The sequence below is a fragment of the Schistosoma mansoni genome, chromosome 7 (assembly GCF_000237925.1).
Source record: "Schistosoma mansoni strain Puerto Rico chromosome 7, complete genome".
Classification (NCBI taxonomy): domain Eukaryota; kingdom Metazoa; phylum Platyhelminthes; class Trematoda; order Strigeidida; family Schistosomatidae; genus Schistosoma; species Schistosoma mansoni.
In genome coordinates, this window is record NC_031501.1 from 1,059,987 (window position 1) to 1,083,957 (window position 23,971).

General features: G+C 34.8%; 1 protein-coding gene across 1 annotated transcript in view; it reads right to left on the reverse strand.

The window, feature by feature from the left end:
- Positions 1 to 23,971, reverse strand: part of Smp_127680 (rabconnectin-related) — a gene marked incomplete at its 5' end in the record, with an annotated part of 111,639 nt that overhangs the window by 68,967 nt on the left and 18,701 nt on the right. Inside the window, 11 exons of the mRNA XM_018798578.1 lie at positions 929 to 1,105; positions 1,924 to 2,327; positions 4,429 to 4,912; positions 6,820 to 6,896; positions 8,636 to 8,980; positions 9,908 to 10,109; positions 11,168 to 11,347; positions 13,451 to 13,672; positions 16,759 to 17,542; positions 19,904 to 20,025; positions 23,333 to 23,858. Of these exons, the coding sequence (XP_018653506.1) occupies positions 929 to 1,105; positions 1,924 to 2,327; positions 4,429 to 4,912; positions 6,820 to 6,896; positions 8,636 to 8,980; positions 9,908 to 10,109; positions 11,168 to 11,347; positions 13,451 to 13,672; positions 16,759 to 17,542; positions 19,904 to 20,025; positions 23,333 to 23,858 (3,523 nt within the window). The remainder of the gene's footprint in view (positions 1 to 928; positions 1,106 to 1,923; positions 2,328 to 4,428; positions 4,913 to 6,819; positions 6,897 to 8,635; positions 8,981 to 9,907; positions 10,110 to 11,167; positions 11,348 to 13,450; positions 13,673 to 16,758; positions 17,543 to 19,903; positions 20,026 to 23,332; positions 23,859 to 23,971) is intronic.

The window sequence follows — 23,971 nt, forward strand, 5'->3', positions numbered from 1 at the left end:
GAGATAATTTTATGAGGAGCAATAGAGAATAGATTCCGTTTCGAGAGATATTAGAAAATGAAGAAAAGGATTTAATAGTGAACAAGATGAGCTCGAATGCTATTACTGATGAGTGGACGGTTGGTGTTTTCCGGTTCCTCACACCGTAGAAAGGTACTCCTTTCTGAGGGACTTGGAAAAGAAACTGAAGAGTAGTTTGGTTTCAGCTCAAAGTTAATCGTGTAGAACAGAACGTACCATGAATCAAGGCCTATGACACTGGACTATAACACGGATTGGTATACACAGATAAGAAAAATAATAATAGAAATTTTGGTTAGCAAATCTAGAACGTGATATCGACTAACATCTTAGAGATGAGATATTAGATTGAGAGTGTTCTTGTTGACTGAGAAGAGTAATTGCAACGACCATTGAATAACTCTTTGAGACTGATCACATATAGCCTTTTAGGGGAGTTTTCGATGTTACCTCCGTACTTGAAAGGCTTTACTTCTGAGTACAGAAATTTGTGATGAGCTATATTTAGAGGTGACACCATAGGATACTAGGAAAACGCAGCAAATCTGTTGTAAAACGCCAATGATTGAGGTGATTTGGACATGTATTACGTATGCCCAATTATCACCTACCTCGATGTACACAACAGACTATTCTCAATCTTTACCCTTATCGAGTGAGATGTTACTAAATGCTTAAATTGTTGTTACAGACTTACATTTTTTAAAGTCATTTAATTGTCATTGTACTCTCGTATTCATAGTATTGAAAGGGTTGTTGGTCTATGTCCTATACATTACGCAATTAGTTGGGCAGTTATTCTATAAAATCAGGTTAGTAAAAACGTATTGAAGCCTAGGAAAAAAGCCTACATCAAGCAGTGGGCAAGATAAAACGAAAATAATACTTTTTTTAAATATATACATACTTTCGTCATTCGTCGATGACCATCAGAATGACTGCCTGACCGCTGGGATGAATTGCCAAGAGCGGATAAACATCTAGTTAAATGCGCTAATATCGCTTTTATACGACGTAAATGACCCAAATTCATCCATTCTAAGAGTTGACGAGGATGGAATTGAGGAAGTATTGGATTAACAATCTATAAGAAGAGAGAGAAGAAGAATATATGTAAACGTAAGTCAGTAAGTACTTACGGTTAATCATAAACTAATAAGATCGAGAACCACTGTGGCCCATTACTCTCACACATCTGAGCCACAATGCTTTGTAAACGAAAATTGATTCACAACAACTCTCGTTTTAGACTTATCTAGATCAACTAATAATGTGTGCATAAAGTTTTATCAAGTTACTATGTTACGATCGTTTCGAAGTTGAGGTACTTTCTGTTTATTAATGTGTATACATATTGGCTGTTGTTAATACTTTAAAAGAGATCGGCACTTCCCAGTTTTTCAGACTATGGAAGAATATTTCTGTTTGAAAAAAAGAGTTTGAGCTTATTGGTTTTTAAACTTTATCACTGGTATCAAAGATCCATGAAATGACTTACTTACTTGCTTAAGCCTGTTATCCCTCGTGGAGGAGCATAGGCTGCCCAAGCAAGTGATATGTTATTTTTAAAAACTATCATCTATAATCTTTACTTATGTACATGAATAAGCGACATCAGTATAGATGTTTGTTATCTGTAAAACATTCTTCTTACTGTCGCTATATCCTGGTACAATCTGTAGAACAACATCTCTGTCCGACCTTGGACTTACCATCGTTGATAGTGTCACCATCTCTAACTGACCTGTTTGGTGGTATTGTAAGAATTACAAAAACAAATATTTCAAACAACAGAACTCGATTAGTTTGTCACAATGACCGATTTCCTGAAGCAAATGTTACAAGTTAAACAAATTGCAAACGAAAAAAAAACAGATAAGAATTCAAGAAACATTGGATTACTTGAATAGCTTCGAATAATCCAAGATTCGATAAGAGTTCTACATCTTTCAATAGCTGTTCACTTGATTTAACGTCTAATCCACCGCCGCTAGCACGATTCAAGTCAATTTGACTCATTTTTCTAGTTATTTTAAAATTATCACTGATGTCAGATGTAGTATTAGTGGTATTATTAGAAGTAACATGTAAATTAGACAAACTAGAATGACCAGACACAGCATGTAACATTGATCGTGAAGGTGATGGCTTTAAAGGATATGGTGAGTAAGCTTTAGTTAAACGTGCTACTGACATATTGGAGCTTCCAGACACTGTAGAATCATCAACAGTATCAAGTGTTGTTGGCGTTGCTGTTGCATCGAATGATTCATTTGCACTTGATGAATTATACAATGATTTGGTATCTGGAATGTGAAAAGTTAAAGTAGGATGATAAGTGAGCAAATTATCAATATAAAAACTGAACAATGTTTATATCTTTATTGGTAAAATTTTCAGAGTGATTTTGGAAAGATTTTTGAATTTCATTAAAAGTGATGAACCTGATTAAGTTAGACCATTATTGTAAACATGTAAGCACCGGACTTTTATTCCGTCCTAATATACAATTCGTAAGTAGTGCAGATTCACAGTCCCTCTGTAAGAGGTAGAACTCAAGACTTTCGATATCGCGCGCGAATGTTTAACCTGCAGACCACTGACCCGACAGCCAGTGGTGTCAATATCCAATCTAAGTGAATCCACGACAATGCCTGCCCAGTGGTTAAACGTCCGCGCGCTAGACCGATGGTCTTGAGTTCCATTCCCGTCCGCAGGATCGTGGATGCATACTGTTGTATAAATCCCAAATAAGGACGAAATGGGCACCCAGAGTTTCTAGGTTCTCAAGGGTTGTCTAACTTAGATCGATTCGTGATTTTTAATGAAGTTATTATTAAGGGTTTGAGCTATTCAGTTTTGTTTTTGTTCAGCACTAAATTTTGATCAGTTTTTTCCAACATACATGCATCCTGAGCGGATTGACTCGACATTTTCATATAGTTAAGAGCTTTGGCAAAATAAATGAAGTTGCAGTTAGATCTAGAGTGTAGTTTTTTCCTATTTAGGAATTGTCAGTTGTATGTACATGAGTCTCAGTGTTGATGTTTTTATATGCACAAGAAATCAATACTTTTCATCTCAAAGAACAAAGCGTTATCTACTGAGTCAGTTGGGTTTAGATAGCCACTAGTTGAAAGATACTGGTACTGGATTCAGGTACCAATGTGGAAAGGAACACTAAAATGCGAGTATATCCAGCTAACAAGTCGTGAATATAATGTTACAGGTGTATTGAATTTCACTTCTAGTCACGATCTATCAACTCAATGAAATAATTTGTTTGAGAAATTTGTGTAGATTGATTAAAGCTAGTTCATGCAATAAATTCAAACGAACCTGGAAACCCCTGAAAAAAGAAAGAGGACTGGAAAGCTGTTTTGTTCTAGTTTTAGACTGTATAGTAGTGTCAACGTATGACCGCACTAGGGAAGAAACTCAAGGTTTTTAACTGTCGTGGAGATTAAATTACTTAAATAGTTGACAGCAAGTAGGTTTGAATACCATAGATAAGGGTGAAAAAATATGCGCTACATTAGATTCGTTGAGGACTGAAAATTAAATACAAATGTCAGGATTTGCTATCGTGACGAAATACTCTTCATCTAACCTCAGCATCGCTTACTCAGTGGTCCGATGCCAGACTATCTCATAATACAACTTATTTGATATACTCAAACTTTACGAAGTCTCCACAAAGACTATCAATCTGAAGATAATGATAAGTAAGAAAAAGAGAAACTTTTAAGAACTATAAAACGTAATGAGTCTTATTACTAATTATATTCATGTATCCATAACTAAGTAGCACTACGTCCTATTCTGATTTATGGCTGTGAAACATAATCTTTAAAAACATATCTGTGGGTCTCTAGTATTTGATTATAAATGTCTACTAAGCATTTCTTGAGTATTCCGGGATTACCGAGTGAGTAGTGTTGGGGTTAAGAATAGAATACTAGGTCAAGTTGTAAAATGGGTTGATGAAATTGTGAACCTCCATCTATCATGATTGGAATATACAGTGGAAAGATACAACAACTCCATTGTTTGCTGGTGTAGGATCAAGTTATCAAGCCAGAGGCTATTAAATCAAGACATTTTTTTTATTCATGAAGTCATTGAGTATCGGTACATGTAGACTTTCTGGTTAGAGTCCGCTTTACTATCGTAACCGAGATTGTTAGAGACATAGAATGACATACCTGAGATTCAGTCGCAATAGTGCAGATTCATTCACTCTTTTTTAATAAAACAATAGTCATTGATAATGTTACCTAATCGTGTGACTACTGTGATCTGACAAATTAAGTCATTGAATATCTTTATCCCAGATTTAACATCATTTCTAATTGAACGGCTGATAATTACAAAAGAATCTATAAAATAACAAAATGATTAACTTACTACACAGTTTAGGTTTTACGTGCCACTTAAATAAATCATACAAATTATCTGATGGCCATTGACTAAACAACTGAAGTTCCGATTTTGCACTAACTAGTAATAGACCATCACGAAGCCATGCAGCTTGTTTGATAAAACCACGATGATTACCACTATGCAAAGTATTAATTGAGGAAAATCGCCAACAGAATTGTTGTTGTTGTGTCGGCATTGATTTCTTTTTTTCAATTGATGATGACGATGGTGAAGAGTTGAAGTCAGCTGTGACTATACGAGTACAAGCGATAGGTTTCCAACCAACATACACTTCACCAATGGTAGTCATTAATGTTGGCTGATATGCATGCCCACTTTGTATTTTATTACGACTTAATGAAAGATTTTGACAAACCGGTGCAAAAACAAATATTTCTGAATCAATAATGATTGATAATAAATGTCCGCCATCTTCTGCATTAACCCAGTCCAATTGAATAGACGATAACTAATGATTGATTAAGAAGAGGAAAATTTTAAAATAAAACAATTATACATAAAACCGTTGAATGTAAAGATCAGTGGCTTAGAGGTTAAATGTTAAAGCATAAGACCGAGAGTCCTGGGTTCGATTCCTGTGTGCAGAGTTGCCGATGTGAAATGACGCAAATGAGTTCCAAACTAGGATGAAATGACTGTACAGTGTCCCGAAGTCTTCAGAAGTTAATTTATGGAATGAAGTTAACTTCGTTTTTTCTTCTTTTCGGGATTATAAAGCTACCCTGAAAGTCACGACCTCTCTATTTCATATAGGTATGTAGAATAATAACGATGAATTGTTGGTAAATTTCAGTTGCCGTTCTATCGGAGACGCCATTGAATAACTTCGTATAAGAATAAGCTCAATCGGTTTATAATTACCAAGTAGTGTACGCCTAAACTGAACCTAATCCCAACTTACAACAAATCCAAAGCAATGTTCATGGTTTTATTGAGCATTATTACTGGGTACAAAATACGAAGTAAATACAATCAGTGCCTTTAATAAACAAAATATGACTCAGTCTTATTGGGATTCACGGACACCAAATAACATCGGCAGATAAACCTTAGCTAGTTGATACGGAAATGGACAGTGAGATGATCTACTGGTTCACCTGATCTTCTAGAGAAAGATATACGGAGTGTAGCCAGAACTCGCTTTTAACACGGATATCGGAACACATTTCAGCATGATTCTTTAAGGTCGAGAGGAAAGCAGTTAGGAGTTTTACCTTTGAACATCAAGTCAAATCTAATCAATCAACTGACAGACAATGTTGTGTGCAAAATTGGCTCAGATCTATCCTTTGCTTTATACTCCAGAATTAATTAGCGTTTATGAAACTGTGATTTAGAAAGCAACAAAATACTCAATGAATTTATTGTACATTTTGTAATTATTATCGTCCTTACTTCTATTGATTTCGTGAAAGGAACTAATAACATTTATCAAATACAAGTTTATGTAATCATTTTATGAGCACTCAATCATGCTACTTGGCTTCGAGTTACACTTTGGGTCTTCATGTTAATGATACTATTCAGTTGTCTAAACCAAAGTATGTGGAGCGTGGTTTAAATCCGACTTAACAAATACTGAGTCACACCATACTAAAATAACAACAAATGACTTGTACTGACATAAATTCTTCGTTTATATTGTGTCAAACAATACAGTATTAGATACTCCGAAAAGACCCGAAATCGGTTATTCAGCAGCGGGAGCAACACTTCTAAAATTATACTTTCACATTATAAATCATAAAGTTTCTTCATCTTATAATCAGACAGAGTCAATAACCAGTAGCTGATACGATTTCCTTTGTCGAAACGAAATCACCACCGAAGACCTGGAGTCACTGGATGGCTGTTTCGTCTTAGTATGAGACTACTCAGAAGTGCGAATCCACGACCCTGCACTCAAGCATCGAACCTACGATCTTTTGTTTTACGAGCGAATGCCCGACATCTAGATCACTGTGCCCACACCTAACGTTGTTAATGTCTAACTTGAATTAACCCATAATATTACGCAAACCTCAACCATTTCTTAAGGTAGATAACTGTTTCACACCCGATACGATTTGAACTCCAAGGTTCACAACTTTTTATTACAACCCCAGGAGTTACATACCGAAGCTAGTCACTAGTGAGTAAATGATTATTAGTAGTAGTATGGGCGATTTGTGAAGATTGTAGAATGTTTACATTTTAAGTTACAAAATAATCCTCAGTTCGATTTTCGGGTGAAGGACAATGAATACGCACTCTTGAGGAGTCCATCACTGAGAAGAAACAGCCATCCAGTGATTTTAGGCTCTCAATGGTGGTCTTACTAGGATTAGTTCATAATCTAGACATAAAATAAATTACCTTATCAATGTTATTTTGAAAAAGACAAGATTCCGATGTTAATTCAATGGTATCTTCTAAAATCCACTCGCATCCACCTAGAAATATTAAATGCATAAATAATTTTGGGAAGGAATTCTTTATCAAGTTGTTCAATGAGCATTCATAGACAAAATGGGATGATTATAGATTAGTCGATATTGAAATAGTTTATGTTAACAGCGAGAAGTTATGAAAAGAAGTACTTTTCTTCTTCTTCACTGTTCTATTCAATACAAAGAGATGTAATAAGTGTAGACGCTAAATCAATGTAAAAAGAAATAAAATATTAAGTTGTCTGTATTCTTATTTTAGAAGGGTTACAGTAGACATGAAAAAGATGAATAGTAACTGGAAACAACTTGGAAGGATTGTTCAGGACAGAGTTAGATGGAGAATGCTGGACGGCGGTCTATGCTCCCCCACGAGGGGTAACAGGAGTAAGTACAGTAATATACAATGATTATTTAATAGATTATGTGGATCATGTTGCCTAGAAAGCAGGCATGCAAGCTTCATGATTAAACCATCATCCAAGTCAATGAACAAAACATCCTTAGACTGAACTACAAATATTTTCCGTCATTACAAAATCATATGCGTGTAACATGCCTCTCACTGTTTGAAAACAGGAAAAACTTCGTCAATAAGAAAGTTCCACAAAACAATAGGTAATACTTTCTCCAAGAATGCTCACATCATCATGCTCTCCCAACTGAGAAATGTTAGAGACAAATAGTACAAGCAAGCATTAATACGTAAATACCATCGGGTGAAAGACAACCAGAAGAAATGGTGGAGAAGATTTGTAGCTCAGGTGGATGCTATTGATGGAGTTTTGTCCTCTGAGCTGGATGGTTTTGTCGTGGAGCTTTCATCGTTTTCCTGAACGACATCATCAGTACAAACTTCTACCCGAACTTTTGGGTAGAAGAAGAAAATGCTCGGAGAAATAGTTACACCAGAGCATCTAACAATCTTGACAACTGTGATCGAAAAACTAAGCAAACATGATAGAAAACATAAAAGTAACGAATTTGGAGGAACGTTAACCAAAATTTCCGAAACCCCTAAGAGAAGAAACAAACACAAATGTGTAGTGAAATTATCAAAACAACCTCTGATCATAGAAAAGGATAACTTATTCAAATTGTATTATAATATAGATGCTCCAAATTGAAATTCTCCGTAACACTGATAAAATCTTTCGATAGTGTAATAAGAAGACGAAGATTATCAGAACTATGTGATATATTAGCGCAACACATTTCGAACAATTTGATCACAAATATACTTGTTAAGAACATTTATATATAAAAATAAGAGGTCAATTAGAGTGGAAATGGGGGGGGTAAGAGGAGAAAAGGATGATAAAGAAATAATGTGAAAACAATTTGAAACTTAATCACTATGGATGAACTGATCGATAATCAGATTAGAGAGAAGGAGTGAGAAATCATACAACTGTTTTCCTGTCATTACGGCCCGATCGCACAGGACCCAAAACAATCTTCTGCCATAACAGACTAATACTACTTTGACTTCATATTCTTATGTATGAGTTAGTAAAGACATATATATATATATATATATATATATATATATATATATATATATATATACCAATGAATTGTGTATATCACTATTTGACATTTGGCATTAAACCATCCTATACATTTCTATAATGAGTTTAGTCAATCGTTAAGAGGTGTGTATACTGATGTCGTCAATGAATAGGATCACAGACAACAATATTTATTTACAAATATTCAATTAGGAGTAATTGTTTATTACTTACCACTAGATTCACATTCATAAACAGTAACATAGATTGTTAAATCATTCTTATTACTTTGAATCCAATCTAGATTAGATTGACCATGTTTGCCCATATTATCATTATCATTATTACATAATTGTGATGAAGTATATGCCACAGCTAAACGTCCACTATATGCACAATCTATATCTAGAATAATGGGTTTATTCATCGTTGATTCATCATTGACACGATTCTCCTTATTATTATTATTATTATTATTATCATTATTATTATTATTGGTACACAACTGTAATTCAATACAACTAGACATTGATTGCATCAATGGCATTTGCCATTCTTCCCATGTGAATTGATTGTGGACTGAAAAACAGAAAAAAAAGAATGGCGATTGAAAAGAAAAAAAAGGAACTATTGTGGATGCGTACTGCTAAGGAGTCCCACAATAGGACGAAACGGCCGTCCAGTGCTTTCAGGTTTTCCATGGTGATCTAGCTTCAATTGACTCATGATTTCAACTATATGTAAAAAAATTACTAAAACTCTTCACAGAAAACCCCCAAACACTACTATTGTTAAACGATACTGAAGATTCAAAATAATTTTGAGGTAATTTTCAATACGTGAACTAATGTAATCCAGAGAATTATTGAGGTAGGGGGGTTTGAGATGGTCAGCTAGCTTTTGTGCCAGTTGGATCCCGACAGCAAGATAAACACAGTCTCAGTGGAATTATTTCCCACCATATGATTCAAACCCAGGTCACTCAGTTTCACATTTAGAGATGTTAATGTTGAGACAAGTTCAAAGCAAATATATCATTCGTTCATATTGATTGATCACTAAGTAGAAGTGACCGATATCTTGTTAGTTCAGTCTTGACTAGTACTGATTGAGTTCTATTAATCAAATCTCAATGTAGTCATTGGTATAAGTGATTGAACATCTTGTGAACAGAGTTTTAACATAAAATAGTTGGGGGTAGTAAACAGAAAGAACTCAGTGATTAATCAATTAGAAATAACTCAGCTCTGCAGGGAGTCAATTGTAGAGTGAATAGACTATAGATAACGTGTCAAACTGTCAAAATGAATGCTGTGAGCTTGAAAGCCACAGGAAATATCAACTCCTTCAAAACTGTAAGTGAACCTATCTTACTAACCAGTATCAACTAGAAAGAATCTTAGGTCCTGAATTTCCTGATGACCAACTCCGATTACCTAACACATATATGACAAAATTAATAGGGAAGATATTTTATTTAGAATAACAAAATATAAAGCTATTTACCTCCTTCCAAAGTGAAATTATTACTATTTGAATCAGATTCACATCGCCAAAATCGTAAACAACCATCTGAACATGCAGTAACAATTAAATAAGGCGGTGGTGCATTGAAAGTTGATAAAGCGGCCCAACTTACATGTGCTGCTGATACTTGAGCACAAACAATAGATACACCTGATGGTAAATGTAGTTTACAATCACATACCTAGATTATTTATTTAAATAAATGATAGAGGAATAGAAAGAGAGAACAAAAGAATACGATAAATATATGTGATTTAAGTTACATTGATATTTTCACTGATAAGAAAAAGTTTCCTATGAAAGTAAGATAAACGACACTTCTTGATAGTAGCTCACTGCTTAATGATACGTCTTAGTCATAAATGAACAGATATTGGTCAGCAGTGGAATTAAGGAAGTGTGTTACATTCCTATCTGAGATTCATTAGCTGGATGTATCTGTATGCCAGTATTGATGTTTGTCACATTGAAACGTAAATCTAGTACCATTCAATTCAAATGTTTCATGTATTATCCGTTGAACTATTGAGACCAGATAGACATTAACTTATTCAATGAATAAAAAGGTATTTTTAGTGAATAGGATAAAATGTTAATTTTGGATTCGACCAATGAGAACGTATTAAATATACTATGGCTTGTGATATATAACGCTATATTGAAATACTCCGCTTAGGATGCAAACTGCTAGACAGTCACACACAGAGTAGAACCTACCATATATGTAAATCGCCTCATATTGCCACATCCCAGAATAGTAGAAGTGGTAATAGAAAAGACTAGGAATAGAAGACACGATTAAAGAATATATACTGGTGGAATGTCGAAAAATTTATTGAGCAATTTTAAAACTTAGGGTTTAAGAAAAACAAAGATTGATTGCATCTATACTACTGCGAATGATTGTTAGCCATGTCACTCTTAGTCTCTAACCAATGGTTACGATGATTACGTGTACCCCAAACCAGGTAGTCTCCATATGATTAAATGGTTTAGTATAACTGTCGCTAACTTCCTGAACCGATGCTATTTCTTGGTCCGATCACTTCTAGATTTCTTCCAACCTACTGTCCTACGCTAGTCATCATTCCTTATACATATATACCAATAGAAACTGATCAAGCGCAGTATTGAGTATCAAAATAAGAGAAATTCCAACCACCAGAAAAAACAACGAAAAACAACAATCCAAAGTATAAAATAAGATAAAAGTATTATCCTAATTAATAAGTTGATTACCTTAATTCCATCTGTTATTAAATTATTAAATATGGTCGTAAGATTATCATTGATTAGTTCCGACTTTCCAGTTGTACAATTCTTAATAGAAGAATTTCCATCTATCATCAAATTAGAAGAAGACGACTTAGTATTCGTTGAAACACAAACACGCCACATTTCCATACGACAAAAATCCGTCTAAAAAAGAGATGAAGAACAATCAGGAGAGAGAATATACAACAAAGATCTCAAAATTTATTCATTAAATAATTTTACCAAGTTGTCGTTATTTGCTTCAAATCATTCCTACGACGTAGATCTTAGTGATATCATATAACAACGTAAGACCTACATCGGTTCAAGTTGTCATACTATATATCAATACAGTGATGTCAAATTAATAGGATAAATGTCAGAGTAGTGAAAGTGTAGCGAATGAGAACATCAGTGAGGACAACCAAATGTGTTCTAATACAACATAACAGAATATCTTAGTAAAATCTGAGAACCATATAGTAAATACTTCATTCGCAAAATGTCAATCAATCTTCTCAGACTTCATTGTTCTTTCGTTTCCACACCAATCATTCTCTGTTTTAGTTCGATTTTCTTAACTTTCTGCTGCCTTAAGTCCCTTAAGTCACCGGTTGTTAGACTGAGCGTTCTGCTACAAGGTGATATCATTAGGCAAATCAGAGTCTGTCATAAAATAGAAAATGTATTCATTCACACCTTTTGTTCATTGGTTTCATTCATTTGTATATGGAGTATACTTATGCTTAACCTTACCACATTATCACTGATATTACAAATGCTTTCATGCTTTTAATTTTCATTGAATTGAATGCCTCTTTTTCGTCACATTGAAGTTAGTGGGGTAACTTTAACTGAAGCATTACTTCTATCCAATGTTATATGCTGAGTTGTGATCAATTGTATGGTGAATTCGTTTTGTGTTGTTTGTTTGAATCGTCCCATCGATGCTTAGGAGTGCAATTGATCAGTCTCTTATTGGCATATGTTCATCCTGTGCAGATAGCCTCGCTATTGCCTTAAGTCACAAGCATTCTAAGCAAAGATGGATGGTGGCTAGCAGTGGAATCCAAATAGGACAAAACGCGCGTCCTAGATTCAACTGCTAGTCACGATTCATCTTTGCTTATAATTGTATGATGGTTTTATTAGGGTTCTGTATTAACTGTAAATATCAAACATTTAAGATTTTAATAATCATATCACTCTATAAACCTTGACATCTCAAGGAAAAAAGGTAAAAACTTGATGATAGAACTGAAGTTTTTTTACTACAAGGTTATCTATTCAGGTAAAGAAACCAAAAAACTTTATTTGTAACCACAAACAATCTGTAAATTTCATAAATTTACAAATCATATGTTTCTACCTTATTTATTAAATCATCTACCAGGTAGAAATTAATTTATCTGGTTTAAAGCCATACTCTAAATATGGAGGTTAATGATACTGTGATGTGGGTTACTTATATCCACATAAGTAGTATATAATGATGGTTAGATATAGAATGTATTTCAGCAGAAGATCAATAAGTAAAGAATGGGAACAGAATGCAATCGGTATGAAAATGCATAAACAATGAAATCAGAGACGTTGGACTGATATTTGCACAAGGAACAATCAATATTGAGACAATTGATTGATAGTTTTCAAATTAACTGTTTACTATATGGTTGTCAGATTTTGGTGATATTCTGTAATTTTGTGCTCAAATACATTCGATTGTCCCCACTTGTCTTCTTGGTCACTACAATACTACTCGGTTACCAGAATCGACGTAGATGAGATGGAGGTTCCAACCTGAAATTTATTGGCTGGAAGTCGAACCTCTTAATTACTAAGCCACAGCTCCAGGGAAAACCTGGAAGCACCGGACAGCCGTTTCGTCCTATTGTGGGACTCCTCAGTAGTGCGCATCCACGACCTTACCCCGCGAAGTTCGAACCAAGGACGAGGTCATGGATGAGCACTGCTGAGGAGTCCCACAATAGGACGAAACGATCGTCCAGTGCTTCCAGGTTTTCCCTGGTGGTCTAGCTCCAATTGACTTACGCTTTCAACTATGAAAATACTAAATCTCCACAAAAACCCCTTCTGATAATATATATATGCATATATAACCTTCTGGAATTTCCTAAGGGCATTAATTGACTAAGTAAACGTTTTAGACTTATATGAATTTCTTTAAGGTTTATTATTGAGAACTTTAAAAAAAAACTCGTGCCGATGTTTTTACATCATATTATATGGAAGCAATAAAACACATACCTTATCACATGAAGTTGGAACAATCGAAGAGTCGACTGTTTCATCCAGTAAATTATAACGTGTCATACGAACAATCAAAAACGTTGATCGGGAATTCATATCCGATTTTGTAAAACTTTCCATCTGATCATTAGTATTAGTTGGTTTGCAACTCTCTGATTTGGACATAATTAATTCACTGGGAAATACATGTAATATTAAGGTTTCAGCATTGAAATTTTCCTAGAATAATAGTAATAATAATAATATTAACAGATTAGTTGAAGGGATTGTAAAGATTAGTTAAATATGTAAGTAGTATACATCACACATTAAAATCAATGGACGGACCACTAGGAACCAAGGAGTTGTTTTCTCCTAGAGTATAATGCCTTGGAAATGTGCACCTATGACATGGTTATATGCATGCTTATAGGTAGTTATTCTAGCAAGGTTATTAACTGTGCATTGCACTATGAAGTTCCATACTAGGACAAAATGGTTATCCATGATGAATACAAAATACAAATAGTAATATTACTGAACAAATAAAAACGTGGAATCCATTATTACCTAAGCCACAATCAGGTTAAATAAATATTATGTCTGTGAAGGTGATAGGGACAATTGTATCAGAAAAGTGAATTTATTATCATAGATACATGGTATCAACAGTATACAGTCCAGCCTCAAATCGAAACACTCTGATTGGTTCATTTTAACACAATTAGAGTTAGTGGACAAGTTTAGATGATAGAAAATCCAATGATTCATAAATTGACAATTATTCAATGATACTAGTGATGTATGCTGTTTAACATTATTAAATTCCACCGATACTAACTTAGTACTACAAGTTTGGAAATTCTCTGCTTAGATTTCACGAAGGATCGTAGGTGTACAAAACTAAGGAGTCCCAATATAACAACAAAATAACTGTTTATTTCGCTGCGAAATTTTCAATGGCTCTGATAAACCAATTCATAATTTTTTTTAAAATAACTCTATGAACAACAAATATGAACGAAATCTTAGTGAAGAACATCTTAGAAAGTAACTATATATCTATTTATTTTTTTATTTAAACAAATAAACATTGGTACAAGGAGGCATCAAATACATAAGCGCCACACAAATGATTTGATTTGTGTAAGGGTTGGGATACTGATCGAGTACCCAAACCGAAGCCGAAGCAGGTGGTTTTCCTGGTGGGCCACACTCCGAGCCTTTGACCGAGAGATTTGGTTTACTAGGCAACGGAGAAACGGTAAGAGATGAGGTCCAATGGTAACCGGTGACCAACAATAGCTTCATACGTCATTTGTCCCTCAAGATCCCGGAGCCCATGTGCGCCATTGGTATAGAATCAGGACTTTCAACTCCTGTAGGTGGATCTTCCGTGTCCACCAAATTCGTTAAAGCGGCGGACATTCGCATTTCGCCCCAAATGCTCTGGCACGACGGAGAGTGGAGAGAGTCACCTCTACCTCTCCAAATGCTCTCACATGGCCATCCGTATACAGCCACTGCCAGGGAAGTCCTTCTCGAGGTAGGAGTGTCGTCTAAATTAGAAAGTAACTCAGACAATAGTTCGAACTGTGCATTTTCATGACTGGCAAACAATTATTTAAAAATTATGGTAATGTATATCATTACCCATTGAATCGGATGTCACAGCATCTGTACTTCGATTCACATAATTGGACAGTATTATAAGCTTGAAATCATGTGTATAAAAAAGTGTTCACTAAAAAGGTGTGTATCACAATTTGTTTAGTTACACAACAAACAAAATTCTTCTATTTTTGCATAAACATCCTCTGACAAAACATCCACGAATCAGGGTAATCATGTATTCAAGATAACATCAACGTATATTATGTAAAATGTTGAAAATATATTAATCGTATTTCAGTAGTAAAGTTCCTATCTGTATAACATTCTATTTGACACATATTCCAATCACACGAATATCAGTTCCTTTATTATTTCAGAAACAAACTGTTAGCGAGTACCGAATAGCATAAAACCTAGGCCAGGCATAACTTACAGTTGAACAGCTCCAACTACCTAACACAAAATAATTACGAATGAAAACGATTGTTCTCTCCCATAGTTCAATTCACTTATGATAAACACTTCCTATAGTATAGTAAACGTATTATTTAAAAGATAAGACTAAAATGAATAGAAAGATCTAATTACCAAAGCGAATCGTAATGTACAAAAATCCAAAGCATAAAAAATGACTTTCCGATCTATGAAAGGATATGTGACTTAAGGTTTCTGACTGTCTCAGTGGAATATAGATTGGAATAAAGCAATTTCCGTGAAGGATTGTGATAGAGCATGCCAACTGGCTATTGCTTAACGAGTCAGCTCTATCGGATATTTTGAGAAGACTCTAGAATCTTCTTACGTAAAAAGCTATATATATAAACAAACGTTTCTCTTATTGTGCTTCCATCTACCCTTGTTATTTGGAATATAATTTCGTTCCTGTTCAACCGTGTTTTGAATTGAGGACATATCGAGTGAAGTAGTGTTCAAGATTACTAAATGATAAAGAGTAGCCGGATGGTATCACGGGGATTTATAACAGACTGACTTTTTCCAACAACGTTCCTTATTTATAATGTCACATCAATATTTTGACTCTAAAGTGGCAAGTGACCACAGACATATAATACATGTATTCTTGTCTAGTCCACCGACTGCCCCGACGTGCAATATTTTATGGTGTAGGAGTAGGTTGGAAGAAATCTAGGGGCCCCCAGACCAAAACGTAGCACAAATCCATGAAGTCACTGACAAGTGGACTGAGCCATGTTGGTAAGTGTAGACTACCTGGTTGGGATCCGTGAGATGATATCAACTGTTGGTTAGATATCTTGAATGACATAGCTCAAAATCGTTTGCAATGGAGAAGGTGCATCCACTCTTTGAGTCCTACCAAATTTTAATCTTCTGAATTCCTCATGTCTCTTTCTTTTTTCCTCTTTTCAAATTTATTTCATTGGATTATACTCCTTCAATAACATCTTCAAACCCTAAACTTTCCGATTACTGCTTATACTTTTACTACTCCTACCACTATGGGATTAAAATGAACAACTAGATCTCTGTGCTAATGCGGTATGGTAACTCGAACTGATGTATGTACGTACGAAGTTCTACGTTGTGATTGACTGACTGATTGTCAATTATTTAATATTTCATGAAATATATAATGAACTATTTCCTTATCAACTAACAACAAATTCAATTCAAATCATCCCTTATTTACAATGGTAACGAGTTGTCAAGTAAATAAACAAAAAACAACTTACATAATTTTCAATCTGACTAGAATATGGTAATTTATAATTTAATTGAATAATACATCCTAATGTATCAGAATTCAATGAACTATGCATTAAATGATTTTGATGATCTTGTTTCATCTTCTCATCCAATACTGATGACTTATTATTAATTTGTTTAAATTTAGAAAATGTTAAAAATAGTCCAAGTTGATCATTGCTTTCTTCATTTGTATCATGATTATTATCATCATCATCGTGATTACCATCTAAAGAGGCAACAAATATTGCAACAGGATATGATGTTGCAGTTGTTGTTACCTGACATGGAAACCATGCAATATATTTAAATGTTAAAGATGTATTCGATGATATATTGGAAAAGATTAATCGAGCCACTTCTGAAATGCCACCATGTGATGATATATTAACTGATGCTTTAATATCGGTTGTAGTGAATGGATTGTTATATGATTCCGAATCAGTATTATTATTATTGGTAGCATGTTGTGAACAACGGAATTGATAATTTGACAATAATGATGATGTGTAATCAGTGCTAAGTGGACCAACTGATGAAACATACCATAAAATTATTTCACTATAATTAGTAATTTTCCCATTGCCTTTGTGAATTGAATTATGTGGGGTTGTTATAGTGGATTCATTAATTGGTAACTTTTCTAATTTATGCTCATAATGTGATGTACTCAAAGCGAGAGGTAATATTGGATGTGGTACAATAACGTTTGTATGAAATCGATGTCCACTTAAACGTGCACAATTAGATACACCGACAATCCATTGGTAACTAATAAGATAGATTTTTTAAAAAAAGATTACGTAATTCTTATCACTAAAACGAAACGTGTTGGGTGATTGGAAAAAAAACATTTCAGAGATGAAAAAAGTACTTTTGCGCAACACTACTTCGTAAAGCTATTCAGTGGCATTTGTAAGCGAAATATTCGTGGACTACTAAGTAACTAACGTGTGCGGTAATTCGGGTGGTGGAGATCAGCCTAATCAACCACTCTAATTATATCCACAAATGATTACGATTGCTACAAAGAATCATTGCATAATTACTATTGGTTCAAAAAGAAAGAAAAAATGAGTCTGCCCAAAAGAAACAGAAGAAAGAAAGAATGATGTAATGATTCTGTGTAAGCAATGCAAAAACAGCTATTGAGCCCCGGTAGTTTTACCGTACTTCGAATTTAATATACATCTTGGAATTTTCATATATTATCGTTATATCTCGAAGAGAATTATGAGTGGTACATTTTGAAGAACTATTTATTTTACAACTATTACACTGATTATAACTTGACACCTTACAATGAAAAATCATTCTGACTTTCAAGTGAATGACCGATTCAATTTACAAAACAACAACATAATTTTGATGTACATATGTCACAACGTATTTATTTAAACACATAAATATTGGTACAAGGAAGCACCGGATATATATATGCCACACAAATCTCATTTCATTTGTGTGAGGGCCACGATACTGCCCAGGTGCCCAAACAGAAGCAGGTGGTTTTCATAACGGAGCCTTTGACCTAAAGATCCGATCCACAAGGCAGTGGAGTATCGTAAGGAGATGCAGTTCCATGGTAGCTGGTGACCAACGATTGATTCATACGCCATTTGTTCCCCCAGGATATTGGAGCCAGCCCATGTTGTATCCCGTGGAGAATTATGAATGATAACTTTGAGGACTATTTATGGACCAATGTGATATGTATATTTCTTGTTGTATAATTGCTAAGTAACGAAACTATTCGTATTCGTGTTCCTCTTATTATAAGCTTCATTTTGATCTATAGACTATTATTATACGATTTACCATTCCTGAGTTATCCCCAGTCTATTGATTACTGTTCCCCCTATTCACAGCCACATTTGACCAAATCTTGTACAAATATTATTTTCTATTTTATGGTACGATGTGGTCTGTCTGTTTGGTATATCAACCCAGGATGTTTGAAATAAATGATTCATATCGCAGGGGCTGTTATTGATGTTCTGGACTTAATAGACTGGGCTAGGTGGGAAGCAGGACCAATAAGGACTCAAGGCTGTTCGTACGGGTTTCGTGTTTCATTGGTCCGATCGATAATTCACTGCTCTCTAATTGGCGGTATTATCACGTTCCACATTAACATGGCACGCAGGCCACGAGAAATAACAATTCTATCCTGTAAAATGACTCTACAGGTAGTACTCCATTATACTACTTAAATGTGGTCAAGTAGTGTTATTGCATTGTGTTATGTCCTACTTGCTCGTATTATGACATAAATTACACCGTATTTATTTAAAACGTTATGCAGGACTATAAATCTTTGACGCTTAACAATGAAGGCTGATATATTTTGACATGAGGATATCGTATACACTGAGATACATCAGCTTGAACATAAATTATATGATGTACGAATACCAAAGACATGCTAAATGTTTTCTAATGATTCAATATTGGCTCTGAATGAAAACTAGATTATGTATATAAATATTATGGTACATCATATAAAAATATTTTCCCTAGAGTTATGCATCTCAGTAAACACAGAACAGCCTTGAATAACTAGTGCATGGGAATAATGCACATAACCAGTAAACTGTTAGGAGATGACCTCATAGACATCAATCACTAATTCATGACTTCTGATAGATCAATGCAGATATGTTTCCCCCCCACATATTTGAGCCTGAGTCAGTAAATCAGTTACAACCCAAATAGATTATTCTTAGCATTTCTAACTGTGACTATGATGAACTGTTACCTATCAATGTTGATATGGTTCAACAAAATGATATTTTTTTGTCCAGTGATCAATGTTACGAAAAGAATGAAAGATAATGATCAATAGGTTATTTATTATAGTTTGCATTTCTCCCTTGTTGACATCTAGGATTGGAATTGGTCAATCACGAATGATTATCAGGAATCATTAACTCAGTATTTGAAGTGAAAAACACATGATTGACACATCAGTGTAAACAACAAATACTAAGAATTCAGGTTACACAAAACCGATAAGTTCCATGTCAGGAAAAATGTACCTACAGAATTTCATGTCTATCAGAAAAAACAATTTTAATATGCTGAAAAATGATGATAATGACGGTTCTCTATCGAGAACTTAGTTATACTTACTGACTACTCTCTGATACATCGATACGCCAATAACGTAATGAACCATTAGTATGCATAGTGATCATAGCTACATGTGAGGAATTCTGAGTTCGGGCTTGAAGAGTTGTTGAATTCAAATGAATCTGATGAAAATGAAAAAAACAAATAGATACAAGGAATTAAGTCAACGATGAATGAGTAATTAATTTTTAAAAAAGATAATTTAGAGAAGTATCATTTATTCGAGACGAAAACGAAAATTCGATAAAAGATGAAAAAAGAACTGCAAAATCGTGCATGGTGATCGACTGGATTATAAAGACATCAATATCTGGGGGAAAGCACGGGATACATTGAACAGCTAGGATGCAGCTGGATGATCTAAACTTCGCAGATGACCTGGCTCTTTCTATCACACACGCAACAACAAATGAAGGAGGAAACAACCAGTGTAGTAGCAGCCTTAGCACTAGTAAGTCTCAAAGGGAAAAGCAAGATTCTCCGATACAACACAACATCCACCAACTAAATCATACTTGACGAAGAAGCTTTGAATGATTTCCTGTCAACTACCTCCAACCACGATAGTACAAACTTGCCAATCCTTGCAAATCATCAATTTAATTGAGAACGAAACTTTTTCATTTCCATTATGCACAACAAAGTATTACTTCGATGAATATCTCTCTTGTATGAACTGGGAAAAGAATATTTATAAGAATACATCCTGATGATTCAGAAGATACTATAATAAGTATATATACATACTTTCTCATAATGTTTAGTGTAGACTCCTATCAGAGAAGCTTAAACTTCATGAGATAATTAGTGAATTCATGTACTAACACAGAATCTTACTCTAACCACTCCATATACATTGCTTTTAATTTACTCATCCTAAATAAGTCAACACTATGAATTCAGATGGACAATAGTTAGACATATATGGAAGAAAATGTCTCAATAGGTATAGATTTATAAACTTGACTTTGATATTACTGTTTGTGTGAAATTAAATAATATTATTCGATAGTTTAAACCGAATTAATAACTCAAGACTCGAACTTGGAACATATAAGTTCTCTAAATTTAATCCTAACCGTTGCTGCTACCTTGACGTGGTGGTCGGGCTTGCCTATCGTAACTAACCAATCGAGCTAAACTGTATGAGACGATCGTTCCTCAAGGTCCTATCATGCCAGACAGGTCGGTTGAAGAGCGGTAAGACTAAAAGCAGCAAACCCAAGGTCCGAAGGCGAAGTCGTACTGCTGACTGTACAGAAGTGTGACGGCAGTAAGGTGTTTCCTTCAGACAATCAGCATAACAGCGATGCTGCCTTCCCACAAGGAGTGCTGGGGTTAGAAATGGTCAACCCTAAAAATGCACATCTCGCCTTATCCCACAAAATATCCGTCTCCGGCGGTAAGGTTTCAACAAGTACGGAGCTAACACAAAAAGGTCGTGCGTGACCTGTGTCAAGGAGTTGTCCCTTGGGCACTGTGGTCACGCTCCCAGGTCATTAAGACCACTTCTAACCCAATTTCCTTTTCAGGTACCTCTAGAAGAACCCTGCCACGGTGTGGGCAACCGGGAAGTGATAACTTCCCTCATACCTCTAACAGCACTAGCTCTAAATTTAATAAATACTTCACGTAAACTATATTTGTAAACACAGCATTTAGAGTGTGATAGTAAGAAATGAACCCACTTCACTTTCTATAATACAGTTTTCTGGCTTTATCCATTATGGTAAAAAAAGAAGACTCGCCTGACATAAAGGATCTGATGCAGATGTGTAAGTATGGATAGGGAAATTAAAGGTATGATTTTTACAATAGAAGAAAATCTAGAACTTAACTATCTGTTAGTTAACATCAAAGTCAGAATATTTTTTTTAAAAACGTCGAGACAGTTCAGTTGTACGGAGCTGTGGCTTACAAAACTATTACAACTATCATCAAAAAAGTAACGGCATTTATAAACAGTTGTCTATGCAAGATACTCCAGATCCGTTGGCCAGGCATCATTAGGAATAACCAGCTCCCAGCTGAAGAGGAAATTAAGTAAAGACGTCGAAGACAGATGGGATAAACATTATGTAAAACATCAAACTGCATGGCTAAGCAAGCCTAGACTTAAAATGCTCAAGGCAAAAGGAAAATGGGCAGACCAAAAAAACACATTGTGTCAGAAATCGGAAGCAGAGATCACAAGAATGAATAGTACTGTCGAACAAATGGATATCAGAGTCTCGGAAAGAGTAGGTTGGAGATTTCCGTTTAGTGCCCTATGCTTCGCGAGTAACACACAAGTAAGTAGCATGTTAACAATCCAAATGTAAATGTCACATTGATACATCTTTTAGGAAAGATGAATGCTAATCAGCAGTGAGATTCAGGACAGGCGTTAGCTGGATTTACTAAAATCCTACAGTTTATCGGGAACTGAACTACGACATGTGTGTTTTGAATGCCAACGCATTGTCAATTGAGCTACTTGGTCCGGGTAGCCTAAACTAACTTTCTGAACGAGCATGAAGTTTGTATCATTATTATTGAGAATTTGAAATACCTGTTGTCTATATTTAATGCTGAATTTCGACCAGTCTTTATTGGAATATGCCCATCATGTGTGGATTGCTCATGATATAGTTATTATGTCACAAGAGATCTTAGAACAGATGGATTATGGTTAACATTAGTACCATCTAAGAAGCGTGTTTTGTCCTACTTGGGACTCATCATCTATATATTACCTGTATCCCAATATTGATTTTTAAAATCAAATCCTCAGTATCAAACAACGAGATAATATCAAACCTTTACAAATGATGGTAGATATATACACTTTATTATTTTATTTAAACACATAAATATCGGTACAAGGGGGCACCAGATACATATGCGCCACAGAAATATCATTTGATTTGTGTGAGGGCTGTGATACTGACCGGGTGGTGGTTTTCTCAGGGGGCCACATCCCGAGCGTTTGACCTAAAGATCTGATCCACAAGGCAGTGGAGCAACGTAAGGAGATGCAGTTCCATGGTAGCTGGTAACCAATGATTGATTCATACGCCATTTATTCCATCAGGATAATGGAGCCAGTTCATGTGCACCGTTGGCTTGGAATCAGGGTTTTCCAACTCCCCTAGGTGGACTTTCCGTGTCCACATAACCGGTTAAAGCGCCGGACATTTGCTATTCGTCCTCTAAATTTCGTAAATAACACCCGTGATGCAAGAAGGCAGTGACTAGTACTTCCCTGGCAGAGGCTTTATACGTGTGGCCATGTAAGAGCATTTCGAGAGGGAGAGCATACTCTCTCTCCCCACTCTCGGCCGTACCAAGACATTTGGAGGCAGGTATACATGCACATTGATAAGGTGTAATATACACAATAACTGTTACGTAATAGTAAATCAAACAAAAAAGTTAAAATGAACTTACTTGTGCTAAAGAAGATAAAATTGGTTTCAATACTATCTCTTTGAATTGTTTTAAATTATTTTTATGATTATTATTATTATTAGAAAGTTTTGACCATTGTAATAAATACTGTCTAATTGAATATTGTAATAAGAATAAATGACAAAATATATTTAAATTATCTTGATAATTAATTGTCATTAAATGTTTATTAGTAGTTTCAGTAGTATCGGATAAATGTGATGAATTTTGTTGATCAGTATGAAAATAATAATTGATTGGGTGTTTAGAGTGATCTGTTGTTAAATAAGTGAATAATTTTGATGATAAGGAGTTAGCTGCATCTAATGGAATAACTTGATGTAAACGTGACCTTATACTACAAGTAACTTGTGTTAAACGATTATTTATATTTGGTGTTAGTGTGAATGAAGATTCATAGCCAAATTTATTATCACGACTAAATGATGATTCATATGGGATGATTACTTTATGCGTTCGTATACCTTTTGGATTAGGAACAGATAAATCCAAACCATGTATATACCTAAATGGAATTTTTTTTGAAAGAAAAGTTTCTTTTAATGTTAGTTAATTACAATCAGTGTAGAACATGACATAAATGAGCATTGGTTCAACAACATCAGTTGAGATGGCTTG